The following is a 25,950-nucleotide window of genomic DNA, read 5'->3' on the forward strand; positions in this document are numbered from 1 at the left end:
ATCATGCCTCCGCCCTTGAGTCATGCCTTGTAACTGTCAGCCTTACAATGCCTCATGGAACTTGCAGATCCGCAACAGCTGGAGGGCCAAAAGGGTGAGCACCTATGATCTAAAACAATAGAAAAAATGTCCTGGGAAGCCAAAGTCTACTTTATAGAAGCGTCTCACCTCCAGCTCATCACTGTCTTTAGGTTTTTCATCAGCAGTCTGCTTTATAAAATCAGGAATAAGGATTTCCAGTGTAGCCCGAGCTGAAACAAGATTACACCAAACTGTTTACTGAAATCTGTACTGAAGCAAGAATTATGGACAATTTAGGAAACATTTAATGGACCTTACCAGCTTTATTTTTTGCCAGTTTTTTGCTGCTTGCTGTCCCACTACCATAGGTCACACCATCTATAATTACAGATGCTCCAAAAGGCTCACTTGGGTTCTCTGTAGAATTTTTTAAAACAAAAAGGAATACAAATCAAACACATACAGATTTGCAAAACCTTTAATAAAATAAAGTAAAAAAAAAAAAAAAAATGGGTGTTGCTATTGCTGACCTCCTGAAAAAGTTCACTTCCTGGCTATTATGCTATTCCTCTGGTAATACTTTTGGTTACTGAACCAGAATAAGCATACAGATCAGGAAAGTCACAGAGAAGAATATCCATGAGCTACTTTTGAATAACTTGACAATCTTCAAAGTGAAGAGTCTTCTTACTGCCCCTGACCCCTATAGACAGGGTTTTCACCCAAATTGCCCTGTGCAGGACTCAAATTAAAAAAGGACAAAAAAAAAAAGTGAAAAAAAAAATAGGAAAAGAAAGGCTAAGAGCCCATTCACACAGGGGCGATACGACTTGCCGGGGCGACCTGTGAAGTCGCGGTGCACAGCGTGCACCGCGACCTCGGCACGACATGCACGGACTTCATATCATTGAAGTCAATGCAAGTCGCCTACAGGTCGCCCCAAAGTAGTACAGGACCCTTTTTCTAAGTCTTGTGTCGCTCCTATTAGAACGGGTCCTGTGCTAATCAATGGCAGGCAACACCAACGCGACTTGTCAGGCGACCAAGTCGCCTGACAAGTCGCGCTAGTGTCAATGGGGACTTAATGAAGCCCTTTAAAAAAAAAAAAAAACCTGTCAACACAAAATCCAAGTAGGAAAACAAGATATACAGTATACAATTTTCAAGTGTGACGTTTACTTCTTCACTCTGAGCCTATGCAAATCATATTTCATTACTGCCTCACTGCTGTCTAACAAAATCTTGAGTAGCGAATGCTACTTTTGATTAAAAAGTTTTATAAATCATTACAGTAACAAAAACATACGGAAAAATACAGAGTAGGTAATTTGCACAGCAGATGATTTCAGAATACTGCTCGCAACAATCATTTCAGGTTAAACAACCCAAACTTTTGCTTGGAATCATTAGGAAAATGCCCTGCTGATGGAAGCATAGGAACTTTTACCTATTCTGAAAATACTAGGTGATTGGCTACTGTGCTAATCTAGATAGATATATTCCACTCGTGACAATGGACATGGTGCATACAAATAAATACTTGATGTGACCAGTGATGAAAAGCAGCTGCTATGGACAAACTAAGATGTATGATAAACGTACGTGTGCCTATTGTACACTTCCCAGAGCACTTGCTAAAAATAAATATAGTTGCATCAATTTGATCAAATTATTGCATAGTGATAAAAAGTCATAAAAACTTTACTTTTCACATAAAAACTTATAATCAATATACTTTAGATATGTGAAATAAATAAGTGTAAAAAAAAAAAATCCCACCCACTAGGAAGATTATTTGGTGGATGGCCTATCTATTTTCCCAATTTTTTGATACACGGAGCACTTTATATGTTTAAGCACTTTGATTGTTACAGACTTTACGAAGCACTTTCTATTAATATACATCTACTTATATACGAAGCACTTTCTATTAATATATATCTATTTATATACATGTATATGCACTTTATTTCACTTGTATGAACTTTTTGGGATTTTTTTTACACTTATTTCACATAGCTAAAGTATATTGATTATAAGTTTTTATGAATCACTATGCAATAATTCAATCAAATTTATGCAACTATATTTTTAGCAAGCGCTATGGGAAGTGTACAACAGGCACACGTACTTTTATTACTGTGCTAATCTGATTACTTTAGTATACACCTCAAGATTCCCAATTTTACTGGAAGCATTCTTGTTTTTCATAGGGGAAATAGATGTATTTGATTCATTAAAGTACAACTAAAGGCGACACTTTTTTTTAGTTTTGGAGTGGAGAGGGATTAGAACCCCTGTCATTTTTTTTACTGCTGTCTGTGCCTTCGATTCAACCTATTTTTTCTGTGTACAATTATCATTGAATTTAAAAGAAAATAAAATTTTGGGTTGTCCCTACAAAGGTAAGAGGAGAAATCTTCCATTGGGGACACTAGTTCTGGTGTCTGGGGGGTCCCCAAGGAAGTCCCTTAATTTGCAGGGATTTCCTCTCACTTCCAGTTTGAACAAAGGAACAGAAAGTGAAGGGAAAGCTCTGCAATAGGACGATGATGGCAACAAAAACTGAGTTATATCCCCCTTTAAAACCTATCCAGATTGGGAAAAAAAATGTGCCTTTAGTTCAACTTTAAATAAAAAAAACATCAACTTGTGTTTTAAAGATAAAAGTACAGAGCAGCCTAAATCCTTCCAGAACAAGCTTCCTTTAACAAGTCCAGTTGAACTACTACTAGCTATTCCATGATCTGGATAAATGAGAAGCTTTCAGACAACCTCTAAACATTTCCTGAAATTTTAGTGCCAGTTCACAACAAAACGTCCTTCAGATCTTTTCCGGATGCGTTTCTGCATGTGTGTTTTTGATGCATTTGCGGATGCGTTCCAGATGATTTTTTTCTTTTTCCTCACTGTACTGAGGTCCAGTGCATTTTTTATGCGTTTTACCTCATTCCAGTATTTCTGTGCAGGAAAACTGCAGCATGTTCTACACTGGATCTGCAAACACTGGTGTGAACTACGCCATTGGAAACCATATAACCTACTTTCTATGCATTTTGGATACAGAAAGAAAAGTGCTGGAAAGCATGTGGTGTAAACTAGCCCTAGGAGCTCAATCTATTTCCTTGAAAAATCGTTTTGATTTGTTTTTTTAGGGATGCACAACTGGGTTGAGGTATGGATTGTGACTTGGCCTTTCTACAATATTAATTATTTTCCTGCTTTATGAGCAAGTCCAGTTATTTACTTGTGTTTGAGCGATGAAAACCAGGCAAAATGGCCACTGTACAGCTTATATGTAATGTGGGGCTACAAAAAAAAAAAAACACACAACAAAACACACACACAAAAGAGGCAGCTGACAAACCACTTCATTATCCCTTTGCCAATCAGGAGCCAATGGTCATACCAATTCCTTTATTGTAAGCACCTCACTCACACCACTACACCTAAACATATGGGGCTGTTGAAGCTGATCCTGAAACATCTCTTTAGGCTCTGCATGCACTGAATTGCTTACAAGTATTCTAGATTATGCAACTTGTCACCTTGTTAGCAGTTTATACTAGATCAACATAGAGAAACAGCACAGCTCCCATAAAAAAGACAACTACAGAGCAGAAGAAGGCATCCTTCCTCAGACACTAGGAGATAATTGGAGGGATTTTAGCCCCTCAGATTTTTTTTGTTACACGTAGCATCCTCCTGTAGGTGATGATACAGATCCAATTGGCTTCTGAATGAGCCGTGTCCCTCAATGGACGACAGAGAAACACGTTTACATTCCTTACCACATTCAAAAAAATTGTAAACAGGGCGAACTTTTAGGACTCTCTGCATATATTCATGGAGAATGCAGACCTCAGACTTTCCATTAGGATTTATAACAAATTCTAGGAGACAAAAAATAGTGGTTAGTTGCAAAAGAAAAAAAAAAAAAGTCAAACAGGTTTAAAAACTCAGACCATTGAAGAATATTTTAAAAAACCATCAGGCAATAAACTCTTTTGCCACCAGCCTACTAGTACATTATACATATTTATAAATGGAACCTCCTTCCTGTAAAATAAAAATGCCCAGCGAGTAAAGCTGTTATTAAATTTGGTGGTATACCAAACAAACAATAAATGTGTTCCTTATGAGGCGCTATTACAAACAATGGTATTCCAAAAGAGCAATATATTCAATATTAAAAAAAAAAAAAAAGAGAACTATGAACATAATGTCCATAGTCTCCTGTGTTTCTTCCAATCACCCCGTGGTTAAAGTGCTTTGAATTCTTCTTAGTTCAAACATAAGGTGCTCATATATAGCGATCCGCCACCTAAATGGGAATGAGCCACTCACCAGATAATCCCAGGCCACCAGGATCCAAACCATATAAACTAACTTCCTTGTTCCCCAAGGGTAGGGTATTTTCCAACATGGATCAGCAAAAGACCATCAAGCCACCTCCTGATAGCCAGTCCAGGACTGGCCTGATGGTCTTTTCCTGATCCATGTTTTACCCGACCCTTGGGGAACAAAAAATGGATTTTTGTAAAATCTTACCGTAAAATCCTTTTCTCTTAGCTCATTGACAGACGTAGTCCTCGGTGATACAGCACCTTCGGGTTATGTTGCCTCCACAGGAGCAGGACTAGACAGGAAATTAAAATGCTCTGGCCACACCCTAGGGGCAGTCCCAGAGGGTATATCCTCTCTCTCTCTGCCTCAGCAAATCAGTTATGTCAAAAAGCAGTCTTTAGAGATTTTAACCCAACCCAACTCCAAAACAGAGGGGCGGGGACTACGTCTGTCAATGAGCTAAGAGAAAAGGATTTTACGGTAAGATTTTACAAAAATCCATTTTTCTCTATCGCTCATTGACAGACGTAGTCCTCGGTGATACAGCACCTTCGGGACGTCCCAGAGCAGTATCACAAATGAGGGGTGGGAAAATGGAAATCAAATCCCAATCTAGAAGGCCCAACCGGTGCCAACTAGAAGTTTACAATGCTCATCCTTAATGATGAGACTCAACAAAAAAGAAATTTTTCAAACAGAAAAAAACTCTCGAGGTAGACCACCGGTCTCCTCAAATTGCGGCCTGCAAAACCTTGCGGCCAAATGAGGCATCCGCCGATGCCATCACATCAATTTTATAGAATTTTGTAAAGGTATGTACCGACGACCAGGTGGCCGCCTTACATACCTGGACCACTGACGAGTGGAGTGCGCCCTAACAGGGAACGGAGGACTCTGACCCTTAATAGAATAAGCCTGTACCACCGTCTGTCTAATCCATTTGGCAATGGTCGCGGCAGATGCAGGCAAACCCTTTCTGGGGCCATCCGTGATCACAAAAAGTGAATCCGTCTTACGGAATGATTCCGTAGCTTTCAGGTATACTCTGATTGCCCGAACCACATCCAAGGAATGCAACGCATGTTCCCGATGATGCTTGGGCTGAGGACACAAGGAAGGTAGTACAATATCTTCATTCAGATGAAAATCTGAAACCACCTTAGGAAGAAAGGATGGCTTAGGATGAAGTACTACCTTATCCCTATGAATCACTAGGTATGGGGACTGGCATGATAATGCAGCCAGTTCTGACACCCTGCGAGCAGAAGTGATAGCCACCAAGAAGGCCACCTTCTGGGATAAAGTAAACAAGGGAATCTCCCTGATGTTTTCAAAGGGAGGTTTCTGTAGAACCGACAAAACTAAATTAAGATCCCAGGGCGGTAAGGGCGCGCGGACTGGTGGAGCCAGGTGCCGCACCCCCTGGATGAAATTCCGCACCAAGGACTTGGTAGCTAAAGGTTTCTGAAAGAAGATTGCTAATGCTGAAACTTGACCCTTGATGGTGCTCAAGGCTAGCTTCTGCTCAACCCCTTGTTGCAAAAAAGCCAATATTCGAGTCACCGAATAGGTACGTGGAGGAAATCCTAAAGATTCGCACCACGCAATATAAGTCTTCCAAGTGTGATAATAGTCGCTTTCCTTGCTTTAATAAGGGTAGGAATGACTGAAGCTGACAAACCTCTGTCCTTCAGTACTTGGGTCTCAATGGCCAGGCCATTAAAACCAGCGACTGTAAAGCACGATGGTAAATTGGTCCTTGAGACCACAGACACTCCCTGAGACGAAGTTCCCACGGAACGTCTGCGACTAGCCTGTCCAAGTCGGCCAGGCCGGCTTGACGAGGCCAGCCTAGAATTTCTAGGACCACTGGTGCTGACTGGATCTGAACCAGGCGTCCCTAGAGCTATCTGGCCCCAACCATCCGAGAAAGTCTGGTCGTTTTCTGTTCCCACACATTTATCAGATACCTGATTGCTATCAGGAAGGGTGATCTTTTCTGGTTGAACCTCAGGGACCGAAGTCACCCGGCTAGAGGCTTCTTGGCCTGTCTGGTCAACCAGATCTGATTCCTGTGGGGAATAGAGACTAATCTTAGGAAAAAGTAAAGGAAAAGATCTATTCAGGGAACGGTGACTACCGCTCCCTGTAGTACTTAAATGTTGGAAGGGAAGAATCGCACCGGTAGTAGTAGTTGATGCTCGATCTAATGTCCTGAATACCGGTGAAAACGTCCCCCCACCCTCAAACCGGGTGGGGGCGCACCTTCAGGCTGTGTACTCCTTTGCTTCGGGTTTGGCTGAGTTGGTCCTCTGTTTGTCCGACCAGCCTTTCTTGAACCCTCCTGGAGGAGTCTTGCCTTTCCCGCTTGTTCCAGCCGGGCGTGCGAACCCTTTATGGGCGGTAAAGAAAGGTCCTCGCTTGTTGCGAGGTCCCTTAGCTTTAGCAGCCTGTGGCAAAAAAGTGCTCTTGCCCCCAGTGGCATCCTTAATGATTTCATCTAGGGTGGCCCCAAATAGACGATTCCCCTGAAAGGGGAGATTCGTCAAGGTCTTTTTGGAACCTAGGTCAGCTGACCAGCATTTTAACCACAGCACACGTCTGAGGATTACCGCTGACATAGATGCATGCCCTAATAGGGCAGATAAACTGTAGCCCTTGTATAATCTGTTCCATCAAATCAGATGTTTCCTGGGGAATATCTTTTCCCCTAAGGTCTTGGCGTACCAATCTCGCCCATTCCGTAAGTGTCTGGGAAACTAGACCAATAACAATTACTGGTCTAAATGCTGACCCTATCAGAGAGAAGATGGTGCGGGACTCTGCTTCCATCTTTCGATCCACCGGATCCTTAAAGGACGAAGTGTCCTCCACTGGGATAACCGTGGCTTTATTCAGCCTGGAAATAGGTGGATCCACCACTGGTGGTACCGTCCATTTCTTAGTGGTACCACCACTCCTATATAATCGGACGCCGTGCCGTAAGGTTCACGCCCTTTGAAAAAGTCGGAAATGACGAAACGCGTCAGCGCATGAACCTTACGGCGACCGGAAGTGCACGGGGGACACGAGCGGCAGCTTTGGAGATCCGAGACACCAGCGTGGAGAGGGTGAGCCGGATCGACACAGCATACCACGGTACCCGTAGCACTGATATCTACTAGGATATTGAAGGCATATGGTTTTAATGCGTTTGTGAGTACATTTGTATTGGGGTTTTTTTGAATAAATTATCTGATGGGTGAAACAATATCACACTAGTGCGGTTCCTTCTTTCCCCCTATGTTCACCATTTGAGCAATTATCGGGAGGAGAAGGGAGACACGTGACTACCCGAGATTGAAATCCAGTAATAGCAGCAGTAATCGCTCCTGAGTGGGATTTGTGTTACAACAGCTTGTTTGCCTGTCCTATGCAAATAGGTGGGCCACAGCTTCTGGTGAGTTGCCATTCCCCCCATTATCACATCGGTGGAGGTGTAGAGCAGTGGTGACCCCAACACTTGGTGGTGTTTCTCACTTGGTGGATTGGACTATTGCTGGAGGAATTAACCCCTTGTTTTGAAATTTTGCCACTGATGGACGTTTAAGGACTATAATAAGATGTGACTTATACCATTGTATATGTTCCAAGGGACGATATATATTTGAGTATACTTCTACACGATTCCTCAAACGGATAGCGTCTAGCAATACGCTTGGAAATAGTAAAGGTACGTTTAGAATGCTCCCATTCTCCTTTAATCTTATTACCAAAACACTTGGGTACAGGAAAAACCTTCACCGTTTTGATGGGCTTGTTAGTACCAAAAGGAATCTCTGTATCAGTTGCTTCTGCCGGTAAAACCTCAAGTTTTACGGTTTCCTGCACTGCCACAACTAGTGCGTCCACCAATGCTTCTTCCTGAATTATAACGGGAGAAGAAACGTCCTCCTCACTGTCTGAGGGAGCTTTACCTGAGGTAACAGCCCTTGCAGAGGGACCTGCAACTGAAGTGACCATCTCTGAATCTGAGTCAGAGGTGTCAGATAATATAGGGGTAGGCGGGGGTCGCTTCATTGACCCTTGTCCCTGACAGGCCGCCTCCACCCGAGCCACCATAGACTCCAAAATTGCTGTAAATGCCTCTACACTCTGTGCACCGGCGGGTCCCGTGGCCCCCTCGAGGGAAACAGGTGGGGGAATTTGTGTGGCAGGGTCCATGATTATTCCAGTAACTTCCCGGATAATATAACTCAAAAATAAAAAACTTTTTTTTTTTTTTTTTTCACAGACCCCCAGCGCCACAAAAGCCCCTTAGTGTTACCTGCTAGGGATCCCTATCGATCGAGAGAGAGAGATAGACCCCCAGGCTCACCACTTGATGCTCAGAGTTTAACTGCAACAGGTTACAGCGCTGTCTTGACAAACAGGAAGTCTTTTGGCTGGCTGCCCAGGAAGAAAGGAGGCGGCTCCGCCCCTCTGCACGCCTTCCGGCGCCTCCCCTAGCTCCACGAGGTGTTTGGATCACCTCAAACATGGCCGCCCCCATGCTGGAGACACAAGGCTACGCCAAAATGGCGGCTCGTGCAATCCAGCAAAAAAAATGGCGGCGGCCTGTACCGAATAGCGGTGTGCTGCAGGGCACACAACACTATCTCTGCATGGGGATTTTTGGCGTGGTTGGCGGTACCGGCCCTGGCGGACCTCATGGCCGTTCGGAAGGCCTGCTATAGCTGGAGATTTGACTAGGAAGGCAGTCTACATGTCCGTGGCTTCTGACTGGTAGGTACCTTATTCTTATCACAGTAAGATTCCCAGACTGCCACTGATTACAATCTTTTAAACATGTATACAATTAGATTGTTAGCTCCCAAACCAAGCCTCCTGGCTTTTTGCACATAAAATCACACTCAAAGTAGGAGGATCTGTGCCATGTTATAGGATAGAGGGGGACTCTATCTTACCATACAGAGAGGGGCCCGCGTTCACCACAAGACTCGTCAGGGGGAAAAGGGGGAACATACTACTCACCATACCGGAACCAGGCGGGCACCAACTCCTGACAGTACCCCTCTCCACCGGGGCGGGAGGGCTGTCGACCAATACGGACGCCGTGACTCATGGTCTTTGGCGTTTCAGCGAGACGTTTAACTCGCGGGGTCAGTCCCTTAATAGGACTTTGTCGCGGCCGACCCAGCGCGGAGCTATGGCCTGCACGCGCTCGTAGGCTGAACTGGGGTGACCACCGGATCTCAACATCCAGCCCGTCGCCCAGTTCAGCTTTCTTGCTTGAAGATCTCACAGGAACACTGGAGAAAAAAGCTGTCTAAAAAATCTTTTTAAGAAAAAAAAATCTTGCCAGGACCGAAGATCCCAGCAAGGTATCTAGGTCCTTACTCCTAACTAGACAGAAAATAACTGATTTGCTGAGGCAGAGAGAGAGAGGATATACCCTCTGGGACTGCCCCTAGGGTGTGGCCAGAGCATTTTAATTTCCTGTCTAGTCCTGCTCCTGTGGAGGCAACATAACCCGAAGGTGCTGTATCACCGAGGACTACGTCTGTCAATGAGCGATAGAGAAAAAAATTTAAGCGGTTTGGGTCCTGGTGGCCTGAGATTACCTGGTGAGTGGCTCATTCACATTTAGGTGTCAGATCACTATATATGAGCACCTTGTGTTTGCACGAAGAATAATTCTAAGCTCTTTAACCACGGAGAGATTGGAAGAAACACAGGAGACTATGGACATTACGCTCTCACTTTTGGAATATCATTTTTTGTAATAGCGCCTCATAAATACCACATACTAGTACATTAGGCTATTGTCTTGCAGGTTTTTTTTTTCCCCAGCAGTTTACTACCGCTTTAACTATACATGATTGGTGGCAGCTTCTTAAATAGATACATTAAAGAAAATAAAAAATGACCTAATCATGTTGGTTTAGTGAAGTACAGGCTTAAGATGATAAAATTTGTGGTAAATACAAATACATGCACTCTTGGATTATGCAAACCTTTCTTTGTTGGCGCATCTTGAACAGCCAAAGTTATAAGTTTCTGATTGGCAGGTAGAATTGGTCTTTCAGATTCCGCTAACTTGCGTTTTACTTCACGATTAAACTGTCTTCTTTCTGCCCATGTCCTGAATTTCTTAACAGTAACCTGTTCAAAGTCAAATCTTTTCTCCAAGTAGCCTCGGAAATCTTCAAGGTCTGATATAGAATTAAACATTTAAGAATGAAAATCGAAACTGACACTTTATTCAGTCTCTTGACATTATATACTTATAAGTAAGAGATCACATTAAAACACCAATGGAAGGAAAAAAGTCTCAGTTTACAGACAATAGGGCATCGATGACTACTTTATTTTCTAAAAGGGAGAAAATGCAAATAGTCATCACACATACAAGCATACACAATCTTACCAACACTGCACAAAGACCCATAAAAAGCACAGCAGGCCATAGGGAACTCTTGAAAAAAAACATTTATTTGAGCTTTCAAAATTCAATAAGATCTTAATATACAGAAGAGGATGGAGCAAAAAAACAGAGTTGTGGAAAGAACCTGTAACTTTGTTCACATTCAGTATTTTGAACCTTGTGTAAACTAAGTGTCTAAGATTACAAAACATTCTTAGGGCTCTTTCACACGGGCGATCCGATCAGATCCGCCTGTCAGTTTTTTAGGCGGATCTGATCGGATCCTCCATGCAGCTCTATGGGGCCGCGGATGTCAGCGGAGACACCTCCGCTGACACCCGCTGCCATCCGTATCCGATCCTGTCCATGAAATCTGGACGGATGGAAACCCTATTTTTCCATCCGTTCAGTGATCGGATGAGAGCGGACAGGCGGTCCGCTCTCATCCAATCCCCCATAGAGGGCAGTGGGGGCTGAGACACCTCCCTCTCCGCTCTGCAAGCGGAGACGGAGCTGTCATCCGCCGGCTCAGCTGGGATCGCTGATCGATCCCCACTGAGCAACACGGATCTGCCTACGGAGGAGGACCGTGTGAAAGAGGCCTTAGTAGGGATAACAAGGTCTTGAAAAGTCCTCAACCAGAATGCGACTTTTATTTCCATAGCAGGGCACATAAACACAGCTGATTAAAGTAAGCCCCCCCGGAATACCAATGGGACAAGGATTTTAAATCCATGGTGGTCAGCTGCCTAAAATGTGTAGTGCAAGGCTCAGGGGGACCCCCTGAGAAGGATTAAAGTCCAAAAGAACATATCCCGGCCGGGGAAAAGGATCATTAATCCGGGTTAACGGAGGGAGCTCCGTGAGCTGCTTCTGCTCACATGCCCGGTCGGCCATGCCCTCCGGATCAGCTGCCTAAAATGTATCCCACAAAAATAGTCACAGTTATATTTTACACTGAGAACCCACTATATTCTAAAGACTTTACAAAATGGGTACCCTTGCTGATCCACTTTGCAGAAGATGCAGGAGAGACCATAGTGACATGATTCATTTAAAATGACGTTGCTCTTTATTGGAAGGATATCTATACTGGAAGAGGGTGGTGGATACACTTCATGAAGCGTTTCATGCTAATTTGCTGCTCAACCTGTAATGTCTTTTGGGAATTCTAAGTGAGGTGGAACCTGAGGAGTACACAAGGGAGGTGTTAACTCATGCCCTCTTCCAAGCTCTTAAACAAATTTTACACTTCTGGAAACATCCTGACCCACCCTCTCACAAGGCTTGGGTAAACTATGCGGTCAATGACATTCTTTTGGAGCACCACATGTCCAGGCAACTTGAGAAACTGAGGGCACTATGGCTTGACACACCGGGTCTAAGTCCGAGGGAACTGGAGTAGGGTAGTGATATTGGTGGTATGGGTGTAGGGTTAAGCAGGGAGCAGAGTACTGGCCTATTGGGTAGGTAGGGTGGCGTCCTGTCTGGAGGTTGGCCAGCCCTTGGGACCAGAGCTTGTAGTGCAACTTTTCAGAAAAAAAAAGTGCTGATGTGTAATGGAAGCCCTAAAGAATGAAGAGGGAGAAGAGCAGGGACTCTAAATCCTGAGAACGCTACACCAGCTAAGTGAGCACTGAGAGCACCACCCATGGGAGGCAAGTACGGGGGGGGGGGGGGGGGGTGGGCGGAGAAATAGTGAAAAGGTTAACACTAGAATCTTGTTCCCACGCTTAATGCAATTGTTTGCCTCCATAGGAGGATGAGCGCAAAAAGTTTTCTTATGCATGAAGATTTAACTGTTTGATAAAGCTTCTCATGGATTTTAAATATTGGATCTTAATAGATTCCAGACCAACACCCACACTAACTTTAGAGCAACTTCACCATATACATATATAGTAATGTTCTACTACTTCTGCAGCCTCAGAAAACTATTCAGGTACACTCCAGCTGTGAATCTGGTGATTAAATTTGGTGCTTGAGTGCTTGATAGCACCTTAATTTAACCAGCTGGAAGTTCTTCTGGGAATACATGTGGAGCATTTAGTCCTAGCAGCAAAATCTTGTCTCATTCCAAACCATCCAAGGTTTTTTTTTTTTTTTTTTAACTCCCAAGACATTCAACACCCTTTCCCACTCAAAGCTACGTGCCTTGTCTTTGTGGTGGAAGTAAAAGAGTGGATAGGAGGCCTGCAGAATAGAGTTTTTTTTTTAGGCAGCGCTCCACAAAATTTTTAAGCATTGGAGGAAAATCATCATGCTCCAGTTCTTAAAAAGGATATCGGGAAAATGGAGAAAGTGGAGAGAAGGGCAACCAAACTGATAAGAGGCATAGAGGAGCTCAGTTATGAGAAAAGATTAGAAGAACTGAATTTATTCTCTCTTGAGAAGAGGAGATATGGGGGGATATGATCAACATGTATAAATACATAAGGGGTCCATATAGTGAACTTGGTGTTGAGTTATTCACTTTAAGGTCAACACAGAGGACAAGGGGGCACTCTTTACGTCTAGAGGAAAACAAATTTAGTCTCCAAATACGGAAAGGTCTCTTCACCGAAATAGCTGTGAAAATGTGGAATAGACTTCCTTCAGAGGTGGTTCTAGCTAGCTCACTAGATTGCTATAAAAAAAAGGCCTGGATTCTTTCCTGGGTGTACATAATATAAATGGGTATTAATATTTATAGGTAAAGTTGATCCAGGGAATATCCGATTGCCTCTCGGGGGATCAGGAAGGAAATTTTTTCCCCTGCTGTAGCAAATTGAATCATGCTTTGCTGTGTTTTTTTTTCGCCTTCCTCTGGATCAACTGCCGGTATAGGATTGTGTATATGGGATTGTATGGTTGGGTTTTCTTTACCGTTTTTTTTTTTTTTTTTTTTTTATTGGTTAAGCCAGATGGACCTGTGTCTTTTTTCAACCGGACTATGTAACTATAGACAGGAGTTGTCTTGAGTTTGAGCGTTATTCCAACTGAAGTGAACAGGAGGATTTCCATTGGTGGTAAACCCAGGTATCCTTTAGGGCAGTGGTCCTCAACTCCGGTCCTCAGGGCCCACTAACAGGCCAGATTTTAAGTATTACCTTGTGGAGATGCAGACTAGAGTAATGCAATCACTGAGCAGCAAATTATATCACCTGGGATGTATTTCAGTTATCTTGCAAACCTGGCCTGTTAGTGGGCCCTGAGGACCAGGGTTGGGGACCAGGGCTTTAGGGTATTGAAAGATTTTGATTCCAGTTAGGGTTAGCAATTATGCCTTCTTGAACCTCTATGGAAAACTTGTGAATCATATGTATGAAAAAATACACCAAGGTATATATTACCTGCGCCAAGGAGTGTTTTAGCAATTATAATAAAGTATATGGTGCAGCAGCAGCTATAGAGTAAGAAGGTAAATTAAAATTTAGCCTTAATAGTAAGGCCAGCTACAGCGCTCGCTGAATGTAACCCTAGTGGTGAAATCAAGTAATGGTTCACTAAACTGACAAATTATTATAAAATAGGCAAATAATATATGACAAGTGATAAATTTCCTAATTTACATCAGTGACTTTTTAAAATATAAAGATATTACAAATTAATCAATATATAGTAGTAATAAACATATAGTGAATGATCAAATATGAATAAATCAAGTCCAAAGTAAGTGACTGTTGTGCCCAAACAGTTTAAATAATAAAGTCCCCGAGTGATTGTGTTTATCCAGTAGGTTCAAAAGTGGGTATCCATAAATCCTGTGACATCGATTTGTTTCACCGTGGTGTGGGTAAATTAAATGACTTACCAGATCCAATGGGTCCTATATGCCTTATGGCATTGGGACCACTCACGCTTAATTGCCCCCCTGGGCTGGGATGGGTTCCCCTTTAGATTTCCAGTGGGCGGGTACATGGTTCTTTCTCTCACCGTCCTCTGACGTCACAGGAAGTAACGAAACATGTTAGATTGGAATGCATAGCGTAATTACGCCACATCAGATGGAACGCAAGCCGGAAGCTCCGCTCGCCACTCTGCAGAGAGGACGTGCAGCTCACTAGCTGACCGCCGTTTTTTACTACCTGTACAATTTTACCTGCTTTTAACCCACATTGTGGGTAATAAACATTTAACCTTACTACACCATCTGGAGCATTTTCTTCTCCCACATACCCTTGGTTTGCTTGCCCCGGTGAGAGGAGGAACCCTGTACCAGCCCAATGGAAATCTAAAGGGGAACCCATCCCAGCCCAGGGGGCAATTAAGCGCGAGTGGTCCTAATGCCATAAGGAATATAGGACCCATTGGATCTGGTAAGTCATTTAAATTACCCACACCACAGTGAAACAAATCGATGTCAAAGAATTTATGGATACCCACTTTCGAGCACCTGCACTTTTGAACCTACTGGATAAACACAATCACTCGAGAATCATTATATACCATTAAATATTAGGAAGATTTGGAGAACTTTACTATTCCCCATCTTTTTACGTAGTGCCATGTCGCCAAGGGGCCCAACAGTTCTTTAATAGAGAAGAGTATTTTGAACCAGAAGGATTCATAAGTTGGGGCAATATGAACTCACAAGTATGGGTGGCTGGGGAAGCACGCAAACTGATAATTGGATTGGTTTTGTTGTAGAAGTTAAAAACTTAACCCCTTCCAGCTGACCGCCTCCCAGACCTTTAATGGTTCTAAAAGCCGGGAGGAGGAAGGCATTCAGATCATATGACCGGTGTGATTGGCTGTCACATGATCGGAAAGCTCCTGATCGCTAGTATGCATCGGGAGCTTTCCGATAACCACCGGCTACCGTTCTGGGAGCACACTCTGAGCACTAAGTAGTTTACACAGGGCCGCTCAGTGTAACGGGCCACACCCCGAGAGACTGCATATATGCATTCACCTGCAGTGAGAACAGGTTGAAGTTTGGCCATTGCTTTCGTTTTTGCCTAATGTGCAGTGCCAGCAATACAGCTAAAACTATGCTAAAGAGGTTGGGTAAAAAAAAAAGGGGGGGGGGGGGAATGTTTAAAAGTATATTGTCAACAAAAGAAACTGGTTTTGTGATGAACTCTTGCCATTTCTAGCCTCTATATCGGGGTTGATTAGATGTCTGACTCTAAAAGGTTCCAAGGCCAAAACCAACAACACTAACAAGAGGAGATTAGGAACAATCGGACACTGACTTTTGTGGGAACTGCCATTATTACACTGATCAATGCTAATATGCACTGTCACTGTACTAATGACACTGGGCAGGAAGGGGGGGGGGATAAAAACTAGAGGGATCAAGGGGTTAAATATGTGTCTAACAAGTGTTTGTGCATATTGCTTTTACTGGGTATCTGCAGGGAATGAAAAAACAACTAGAGCCCCTGTCGATAATCACAGCTCTGTGTTGTTTACACTCACAGAGCTGTATTCTGTGAAGCTCAGAACTGACCAATCACTGGTAAATAGCATGTGCTAAGATAAATACCAGCACAGCCATGTGGGCACCCCCCCTACCCAGAAATGCAGATCAACGTGTATATATATATATATATATATATATATATATATATATATATATATATATATATATATATATATATATATATATATATATATATATATATATATACACACACACACATACGATTCTTCGCAGCTGGCCCACACTGTAGCAGTAAAGCTACACTGTGCAGTCAGCAAATGGTTAAATCAACAAAATTTTCAACCTTTAAAATAATGGTGTCTAAATTAGGTCTAGACTTGGAATATTTAGGTTAGCTCACCAATAGATTCATCTTTGCAAACTTCTACTTTGGCCTTGACTTGTCCCAGGGCTCCTTGTGCAATTTCACTTGTGCGTTCTCTGCCGTCAGGAACAATGCTGTCTGCAACAGCTGGATCAGCTTCCTCAGAATTGGGCTCTGATGACTTTTCACCAACAGACTCTAAGGGGGCAGGGCCTGGTATTAGTTCATTCTTCTTCTCTTCATTATCCTTCATTCTCTTGTAGTGCAAGCAAGGAATACTGCTTACGGGAGGATCATGTCTCTGGAAGCAAACATTGCACCAGGTGGCAAATTAATTATACAGAAGAATCATCCAACCAATGAGAAAAGACAGTAGTCAGCATACATTATCAAAGATTCCACACCTAAAGTGTGTTGAGTAATCTGTGATGAGAGAAATATGAGAAGAAAAATATAAAAATGCAGGGCTGACACTGCTGACCTCCTTCTGCCAGGTTCTGCCTTCAATAACCACCATTGCACTGATTAGGAATAAGTATCTAGCCAGCAAAGTTGTGCAAAGTGATAACTTTTGACCTGAATACTTGTTCCAGGTAAGTGACATTGTCTAAGCCACTGAATAAACCTGACAGTCTGCAAGATAGCATTGCCAATTGTTAAGCAATAGCAGCACTCTCTTTTCTCGCTGAAATGGATTCCTTTAACCACTTAAGCCCCGGAAGATTTTACCCCCTTCCTGACCAGGCCCTATTTTGCGATTCGGCACTGCGTGACTTTAACGGACAATTGCACGGTCGTGCGACGCTGTACCCAAATTAAATTGACGTCCTTTTTTTCCCCACAAACAGAGCTTTCTTTTGGTGGTATTTGATCACCTGTGCGATTTTTACATTTTGGCTCAGCCTTCTAGTGCACCTGTGAGAGCCTGAAACATTCGCTTCCATTCCCTGAACAGCCCAGAACACTAAAGTGGCAGAAAGGAGTTGCTGGCTATCTGATTTTGAGGCGTCAGGGGACAGATGCAGCATCTAAATAATGCTGCATCCACGTAGGCGAATTTTTTTTGTTTTTTTTAATTCTCAAACTTATTCTGGGTTATGATCTTTGTCCATTTTGATTGGCCGGGCTGGGATGAGGTTACTCCTGGTGCATGAGAGGGGAGTCCAGTTATCGGGACAGATGGTAAAATCCTATCGTTGTGAACAGGCTAGAAAACATTATCCTGCCTGTTTATCCACGCACACTATAAGCTAAAAAAAAAAAAAAAAAAAATCCAGAACAACAATGTATGAAAAACGCTCATAATAGCGTTTTTGTGCCCGCGTTTAGCAGTTTTCAACTTTTTTCTGCTTCAAAATTGCGTCTGCACACAACACTTTTTGCGTCTAGAAGCAGAGAAAAAAAAAATGCTCAAAAGCGGATGTTAGGAAAGTTTTTTTAAACTAGTGTGCATGGAGCTTGAAGTTGCAGTTTGGGTCTTCATTTTTGATCTGTGGGTCTTAATTTTTGATGAACTGAACAAACATTAGTAAGGGTCCTTTCACACGAACGATCCGATCTGCCTGTCAGTTTTTTAGGCGGATCTGATCGGATCCTCCATGCATCCCTATGGGGCAGCGGATGTCAGCGGAGACATGTCTGCTGACACCCGCATCCAATCCTGTCCGTGAAATCTGGATGGATGGAAACCGGATTTTCCATCCGTCCAGGGGATCGGATCGGATGAGAGCAGACAGGCGGTCCGCTCTCATCCGATTCCCCACAGAGAGCAGCGGGGCTCTGACACCTCCCTCTCTGCACACAGAGCGGAGAGGGAGCTGTCATCTGCCTACTCAGTGGGGATCCGTGTATCGATCCCCCGCTGAGCAGCACGGAGCCCACCGACGGAGCGGACCATGTGAAAGGAGCCTAAAAGGGCTTGTAATAGGCAAATGCAGTTTGCTTTTAAAATCAGTTTGAGATGCTTCTGAGACCACAATTTAGATTCTGAGATCCAGAATTGCATCAGCTGCTTTTGAATGATCAGGCTGGTATAGGGAGAGAAAAAAAAAAAAAAAAGTGTGCGAGTGAGTCACACTAAATAGGCATATAATGTGAAATTTAGTTGAAACAATCCAATTTGTGTCACAATTACAAAAAGTAACGGAGGGTGGTACCTTTAATAGGTTAACTGCAGTGGAAATAAAAAGCAAGCTTTTGAAAGGCACAGAACCCAATCTTGAAGTTGATAGGCATTTGACATTTACTGTATGTAACAGAACATTAATAGCACATGTGGATACACCTGCTATGTAATAAACAAAAAGGTGCATAAAACAGCCAATAAAGTCTACATTTACATTAACATAAGTCTAACACGTCATCTAATCGTTAAACGAAAGCAGAATTGGAATGAAGTTCCTTGAGAACATACTCTGATGCTTCCAGTTCCCAAGAAGTAAGGTCTGGACCAGGTCACCACTCGCGTTTCTCTGTGCAGGTAGACAGGAATGCCGGAATTATGGAATGTCATTATCCATCCTTCAGGCAAGGGCTCAGTTGGAGGACGTCCACGACCTACATAATGGAATTTAAATAAGAAAAAAAATAAATAAATATGGCAAGTGGTTTAACAGTTAGGCCTCATTCACAGGGATGCTGTGGCCCATAAAGCATGAATCCACCATTTGTTTATGCATCTGGAGTTGCATACGGGGAACATATGTGCAAGCCTGTCAAATTAGGATGATCAGCTGTGTCATAATAGAAATGCATAGGCTGCCTACAAGCAGCTCCAGCCATGAAAATGGCAGATTAATGCTGTACAGACTACGGCACCTCTGTGATGGGGTCTTAAAAGAGTTTACATTTTTATTCCTTTATCCTGTTAAGTACAAAACACATGGAAACATAACATTTAAGAAATGGGAATACACAAGAAAATCTCACTGAAACATTTATGAACCTTACTGCTTCCTCCTCCTTTGCTATAGGTTGAGAAGCAGCTCAGTGCATTCATTCAGCTTCTTTCTTAGTAGGTGTAGAAGTTTCTATGCTTTAGCATTTACAGTTGATGCATAGCACATGAAGTTGCTTACTTTTCAGAACAGTTTTTATCCTGGTTATCATTGGTTGAACACCGGTCTCCCCGTCAGAATGGTGGTCACTGTCTTCATCGAATTTCTCTTCTAGTCTTCGCTTTTTTGGAGTATGAAGACTCTCTTCCAACAGTGCATCCACATCATTATCAAAATCATCCTGCAAAACAAACTATCAGGCACGTCCCCTCTTCCAAAAGGTGGGAGAGGTCAAATCCCCTTTACACTTATCACACGCATGTACCTCCAATCTGGAGCTAGAGATGGCAAAGAATGGGTCTACAAAATGCTGCTGACTGCACAACACTTTGATACAACTGGGAAAATACAGTAAACATATCTGACCAGCGCATGGTTACGATGCATATGACAAAGCACAACAATTCAATACACAGGCAGGCTGCTCAAATAAATGAAATGTTAGTATTTAGTAAGGAATATGTTTGGTTAGGATTACAAACATACCTCATAGTTGTAAATAAGAGATTCATCTTCGATCTTATCCCTCTGTAGGATAGTTTCTGATACAAATTCGGCTCCATCCTCATCCACATCCATCACAATCTCTGTAAAATCCTCAAGATCATCCAGAACAGCGTATTCCACTTTGTTCTCCTGATCGGTTTCTGGGTCTTCATTTCTGTTACTTGCAATTTCATCATTACCCAAAATTTCACCATTGCTACTATCAGCAAAAGGACAAACATGCAAGTCTCCATTGACAGTTTTATTGCTACCTAAATCTGTTGGACTCTCTGAACCTGTTCCAGTGTATAGCACCTTTCTATCTTTGCTTTTACAACTCTCTGTAAAGCTTACACTAATTTTAACATCTTTAAGTAACTTAAGATCAGGGGTAAACCTCTTAACTGGTGGGGCATGGCGAGCAGTTCTGGGGCTTTGGTCACTTTGCAATGGATCTATTATTGTAGGATGGCTCTTGTATGTAGATGACCCTTTAGTAAGTAGCTGTTCTCCGTTGATTAGCTGCAGGTCCCCAGCTGGGGTTTGTGACTGTCCATCACCACCAGAGCCAACGTCCATTACCTCTGCGTCACTGGACGTTTGCAGGGGAGGTGGTGGAGGCTCTTCATTTGGCGGCAGTGGTGGGGGACAAGCAGGTGTGAATTCCATTTCCTTGCATCCAGGTTCATCAGGGGGAGGGGGGATATCCTCACATTGCTCCATGCTTACTAATAAATCTAAAGACTAAACAAAGTATGTACTTAAATTACTAATTTTATCTTTAAAAAGCAAATGTCCAGCTTGTATAAAGCATTTTTCAACTGGGAACTCAGATGATTCAGTTAAGCTGACTACATTGCTCTTTTCATTAATGTAGACAGCCTTCAGAAATACTGTCTCTATTACTGGAAATCACAATGTATTCAGCTTAAGATGAGTAATCATTAGGCAGACATTGTTGTTCTTGAAGCTTTGTTCCTTCCTGTAGAGAGGGAGAAAAAAAGAAGAGGGTAGAGAGAGAAAAGAGTAAAGTATTAAAATTAAAAAAAAAAAAAAAAAGTAAAAACCATATAACATGGCCAAACCATCCGTTATGAAACTAAAATGGTAAAAACAAAATATTTAAAATTTTCTTTAAAAACAAACAATGTTCCTACAGCCAAGATCACCAAGCATTTTTCTGCAGAACAAGACAGAAAGTCTGTTGGTGCAGGGAAAGTACATTTCAACAGTTCATAACCAGAAAGAAAATAGGTACAGGAACTCAACCATGACCCTCCCCCACACACATGCACCACCAAACTGTATTAAAATAGTGGATGTGGTCATATTTCACTAACAGAGAAGCATTTAATACCAGGAGACAAGCTGCCACCATTTGTAAACACAAAAGCCGGACTTTTGCGTTTACAAGTGATAGTGGTAAGTAGGCCTGAGCCAAAGGTGGTGGAGTTCCACCAAATTCCATATTATATATGTATATATATATATATATATATATATATATATATATACATACACACACATACGTGTATATATATATATATATATATATATATATATATATATATATATATATATATATATATAGCAAATTGGATCCAATCTGCAGCACCTTGTATATTTATTAAGAGAGTAAGATACTCAAAAAAGGAGACCTCAAAATAACAACAAATGTGTATGTATATATATATATATATATATATATATATATATATATATATATATATATATATATATATATATATATATATATATATATATATATATATACACACACACACACACACACACACACTTTAATGGGTCCGAAAGGTTGACATCTGTTGTTATTTTGAGGTCTCCTTTTTGAGTAGCTTACTCTCTTAATAAATATACAAGGTGCTGCAGATTGAATCTAATTTGCTATATATATATATATATATATATATATATATATATATATATGTATATATATATATATATATATATATATATATATATACACACACACACACACTTAGGTGGGCAGCACTGGTCCAATACTGCACCTGTCACCCGCTGGTTCTAACTTCTAAGACCAAGAACTGAGCGACCAAACAACGCTGATCGCTCGCTCAGCTCTCAGCCTGCAGTGAGTTGGTGACTGTCAGTTAGCAGCTTCCTGCACCACCCCCTCATCAGCACTCATTGGAGTGCTAGGCTGTGGAGGGGGCAGGAGTAGTTGTCTCAGGCTCTCAGCAGGTAGCTGAGAGACTGAGCCAGCTGCTGGTCCAGGCATCTGGGTGGATCTTGACCATATGGTTGGGATATTTTCAGAGTCTGGACTGGCTCCGACATCAGCTTTAGCCTGCTGTCGGCTGAAAATGGGCCAAAGGGGTCCAGAACGAACTGCGCTCCTGTGATCTATAACCATTCCACTCTGGGGGCAGTAATAACCAACCCACTGCAGGGGGTTATACATGCTTGTTTTTATCTGCGGTACCAGTAACAAAAATCAAAACCAGTTCTTTGGCGCTTGGTCCAGTGCTTGAAGCTGTGACATTACTTACAATACAGGACTATCTGTTCTGCACTGGGAGGACACCGAGGGCCCACCTACAACCAGAAGTGTTGGAAGAAAATACATGAACCAGCTGTCAGAGGAATGAGGTGTAAAGGGAAGTAAAGTCCTTTTTTTTCCCCTGGTACACTAGGCAAGAGGAGCATTTAACTTTTCTCAATTCCCTGGGGTTTAGCTGAAGAAAAAAATACATAATTCCTAACAGAAATATGAAGGACTACCATTACTAACCCCTTTCTGAAAATGCTCACTGTAGTTTTCTCTTCCTGGATTTCCTTGGTCCCCCTTTGCTGGTTCCTCCTGGCTGACCTCCATCTTCCATGCCACTACAAGACACAGCAGATGTCAACATCTGCCTCTAGCATGTCTATAAGGATTCATGCACATGGGTGAATTCGCCCATACAGCGTAAACACACTGACATATTTTGGTGTCTGGTGCAATACTTGCGTGACACAAACGCACACATTTAAGGTCCAAGACATATCTGTGCACACGAGACACTTTAAAACAAGTAGCAGCGCATTGCTGCCTTCAGGCATTCTAGTTTAGCACCAGGAGATTCCAGGCACAAAAATACAAAGTGTTTACTCTGTACAGACGATTGTGCCCATGTGCACAAGTACTAACCTAACCTAACTTAACTTGATACAGGGTCTCCCTGTGCACCAAGACCTTCTAAAGCAGACTGAAGTGCTGCACAACAGGATCAATGTGCTGGCAGCCTGGGCAGCATAAACTAGCGTTAGATTATCTCCAGAAACTGTTTATATTTAGACTGCTGATGAAAAGGGTGGCAAAGAACTGAGAGCGCTTAGAGTGTTAGTTTACCTTTAATTATTCTTTGAAAATTCCACATGCATTACAGCTTGAAGTGTACAATAACGTACTAACCTCGTTTTTTTTAAAAAAATGACCTTTACTTTTAACGCTGCTGCTACCAGAGCTTCCCCTGTCCATCCTGCCTAGATAGCAGGATGCCCAGCTGTTGGATGCACAGCCCAGCACAAACAGGCAATTGGCTACATGAAAGCAGGTTGCTTAACAGCGCATGTGCACTTCACTAGGCACGTTTAGCACTTGAGGGGTAATTTATTTCAAGGGCCAGAAAAAATTGAATTATGAACAATGAAATTAATTAACACCCAAGCGTTTGACGTGACAAAAAGTGTTACATCAGTTTACAAGTGTCAAGTGGTTTTTCTGCTTAAACGCTGCTACCAAGAGTAAAAAGGAGTCTAGGAGAGTTAGCAAAACATACTGTGTGCATGAGACCTAAATAGACATAAAAATGAAAACATAAAAATAACCCGTTACCAACTTAAGAAAAAAACAAAAAAGGATACAAGTATCAGGTATGTTTGCTTATCTTGGAGCATTTTCCCTAAACATTTTTTTTTTAACTAACTTGCTATGGTGCCTCTGAACTTACTAGCCAATTCAACAGGTCAGCTCCCTATCATAGCCACCTCCCTCCTTTCAAATAATAGTCTTCTCCTCTACTAGGTGTGTGCAATAACTGTTTATGCTGGCCCAGCTCCTCCATCCGCTCACTAACACCATCAGAATTTAAGCAGCTGGGGATGATTAAAGTGGCATTCCAAGGAATGTCACTTGAGTGACAGCTCAAAGTCTGCTGGTGGTGCTGATGGCACATCAAAGATAGCAGCATCAAGCAGCAGTCTCACCATTTTTGGATGTCTATACAATAAAAGGTTTTACAATTAACATGCCTAAAATGTGTTAAATATCTATATAATACTTATAGTGAAACCATACACATCAAAATTAAAATTGTTCATTCTGTTCACATACGAGAAACATTTTAGAGAGTTTGTCCTTTCAAAAAAATTGGATTTTTGTTGAACCGTAAAATCCTTTTCTCTGAGGTTCAGTGACAGACACAGCTCATGTCTTCAGACCATTGGGCTTTATGCTGCTCTCTCTTCAAAAAAACGGAAACCTTTTTTTGGTTAGGCCCCTGGGGCAGTCCCAGAGGGTATACCATCACTTCCTGCTATATGACTTCGGTTTGCAACAAGCAGAGTCAGAAGAACATATAACAACCCAACAGAGGGACGGGTGCTGTGTCCCGTCAGTGAACCTCAGAGAAAAGGATTTTATAGCAAGACAAAAATCCAATTTTCTCTTCCGTTCACTGACAGACACAGTTCCATGTCTTCAGACCATTGGGATGTCCCAAAGCAGTGTCAATATGAGAGGTGGAAAAAAACACAGCAATACGCAGAATTCCCAACAAGGCTAAACAAAGTCAACCAGGTAAAAACAGGAGCTCAACTAGTAACAGGAGTGCACCCAAGGAAAAAAAATGACACCCTCAAGAAGCCGAAGCCGCTGCAACTGCAGCCTGCCAAACGCGACATCCTAAGATGCAAGTACATCCACCTTATAAAACTTTGTAAATTTGTGTACAGATGACCACGTAGCCACCTTACACACCTGAACCACTTACACCTGATGACAGAAGGCCCAGGAGGCACTAAGCGCCCTCGTAGAATGCGCTTTAAACAGGGAAAGGAGGAACCTGACCTTTAATGGAATAGGCCTGCACCACCGTCTGCCGGATCCATTTTGAAATGGTCGCAGTAGATGTGGTCTGTCCCTTATGAAGTCCATCCGTAAGAACAAACAAAGAAACGGATGTTCGAATCGGTTCAGTCACTGCAAGGTACACTCAAATCGTCCTTACCACATCCAAGGAATGTAAGGCAATTTCCTTAGGCTGTTTTGGCTTAGCACATAGGGACAGCAACACAATAGCCTCATTCAAATGAAACCCCAAGACAACCTTAGGAAGGAGCGCCTGACAGGGTCGCAACAGCACTTTATCTCTATGAACCACCAGGTAAGGTGACAAACAGGACAAAGCAGCCAACTCCGACACCCGACGTGCAGAAGTAATAGCTACTAAGAAAGCCACCTTCTGCGACGGTCAGCAGAGGAAGTTCTCAAATAATTTTCAAAAGGAAGGCTTTTGAAGCACCAACAGTACCAAATTGAGATCCCACGGAGGCACCAGGGATCGCACCAGAGGAGCCAGATGGCAAACTCCCTGCACAAAAGTGTGAACCAAGGACTTCGCCGCCAACGGCCTTTGGAAAAATATAGCCAAGGCGGAAATCACCAACTCCGACAGCAATCTGTCCTTCAGCACCTGGCTTTCAACAGCCAGGCAGTTAAAGCCTGCGACCGTAAAGCAGGAAGGAAGATTTGTCTCGGAGACAGAAGATCTTCCCTGAAAGGAAGTTTCCAAGGGACGTCTGCTACCAGCCTTAACAGGCCTGCGTTTATAGACCGGCGAGGCCAGTCTGGTGCCACCAAAATGACTGGAATCTCTTC

General features: G+C 42.6%; 1 protein-coding gene across 1 annotated transcript in view; it reads right to left on the reverse strand.

The window, feature by feature from the left end:
- The window catches only part of DGCR8 (DGCR8 microprocessor complex subunit), a 68,605-nt gene that overhangs the window by 23,392 nt on the left and 19,263 nt on the right, over positions 1–25,950 (reverse strand). The window contains exons 2-9 of the mRNA XM_082259094.1: positions 20,049–21,030; positions 19,584–19,743; positions 18,920–19,062; positions 16,543–16,807; positions 10,365–10,562; positions 3,813–3,914; positions 340–438; positions 169–251 (exon numbers count right to left, since the gene is read on the reverse strand). Coding sequence (XP_082115220.1) covers positions 169–251; positions 340–438; positions 3,813–3,914; positions 10,365–10,562; positions 16,543–16,807; positions 18,920–19,062; positions 19,584–19,743; positions 20,049–20,771 — 1,773 coding nt within the window. The 5' untranslated portion in view covers positions 20,772–21,030. The remainder of the gene's footprint in view (positions 1–168; positions 252–339; positions 439–3,812; positions 3,915–10,364; positions 10,563–16,542; positions 16,808–18,919; positions 19,063–19,583; positions 19,744–20,048; positions 21,031–25,950) is intronic.

This window comes from Pelophylax lessonae, assembly GCF_965119305.1.
Source record: "Pelophylax lessonae genome assembly, chromosome: 1".
Lineage (NCBI taxonomy): Eukaryota > Metazoa > Chordata > Amphibia > Anura > Ranidae > Pelophylax > Pelophylax lessonae.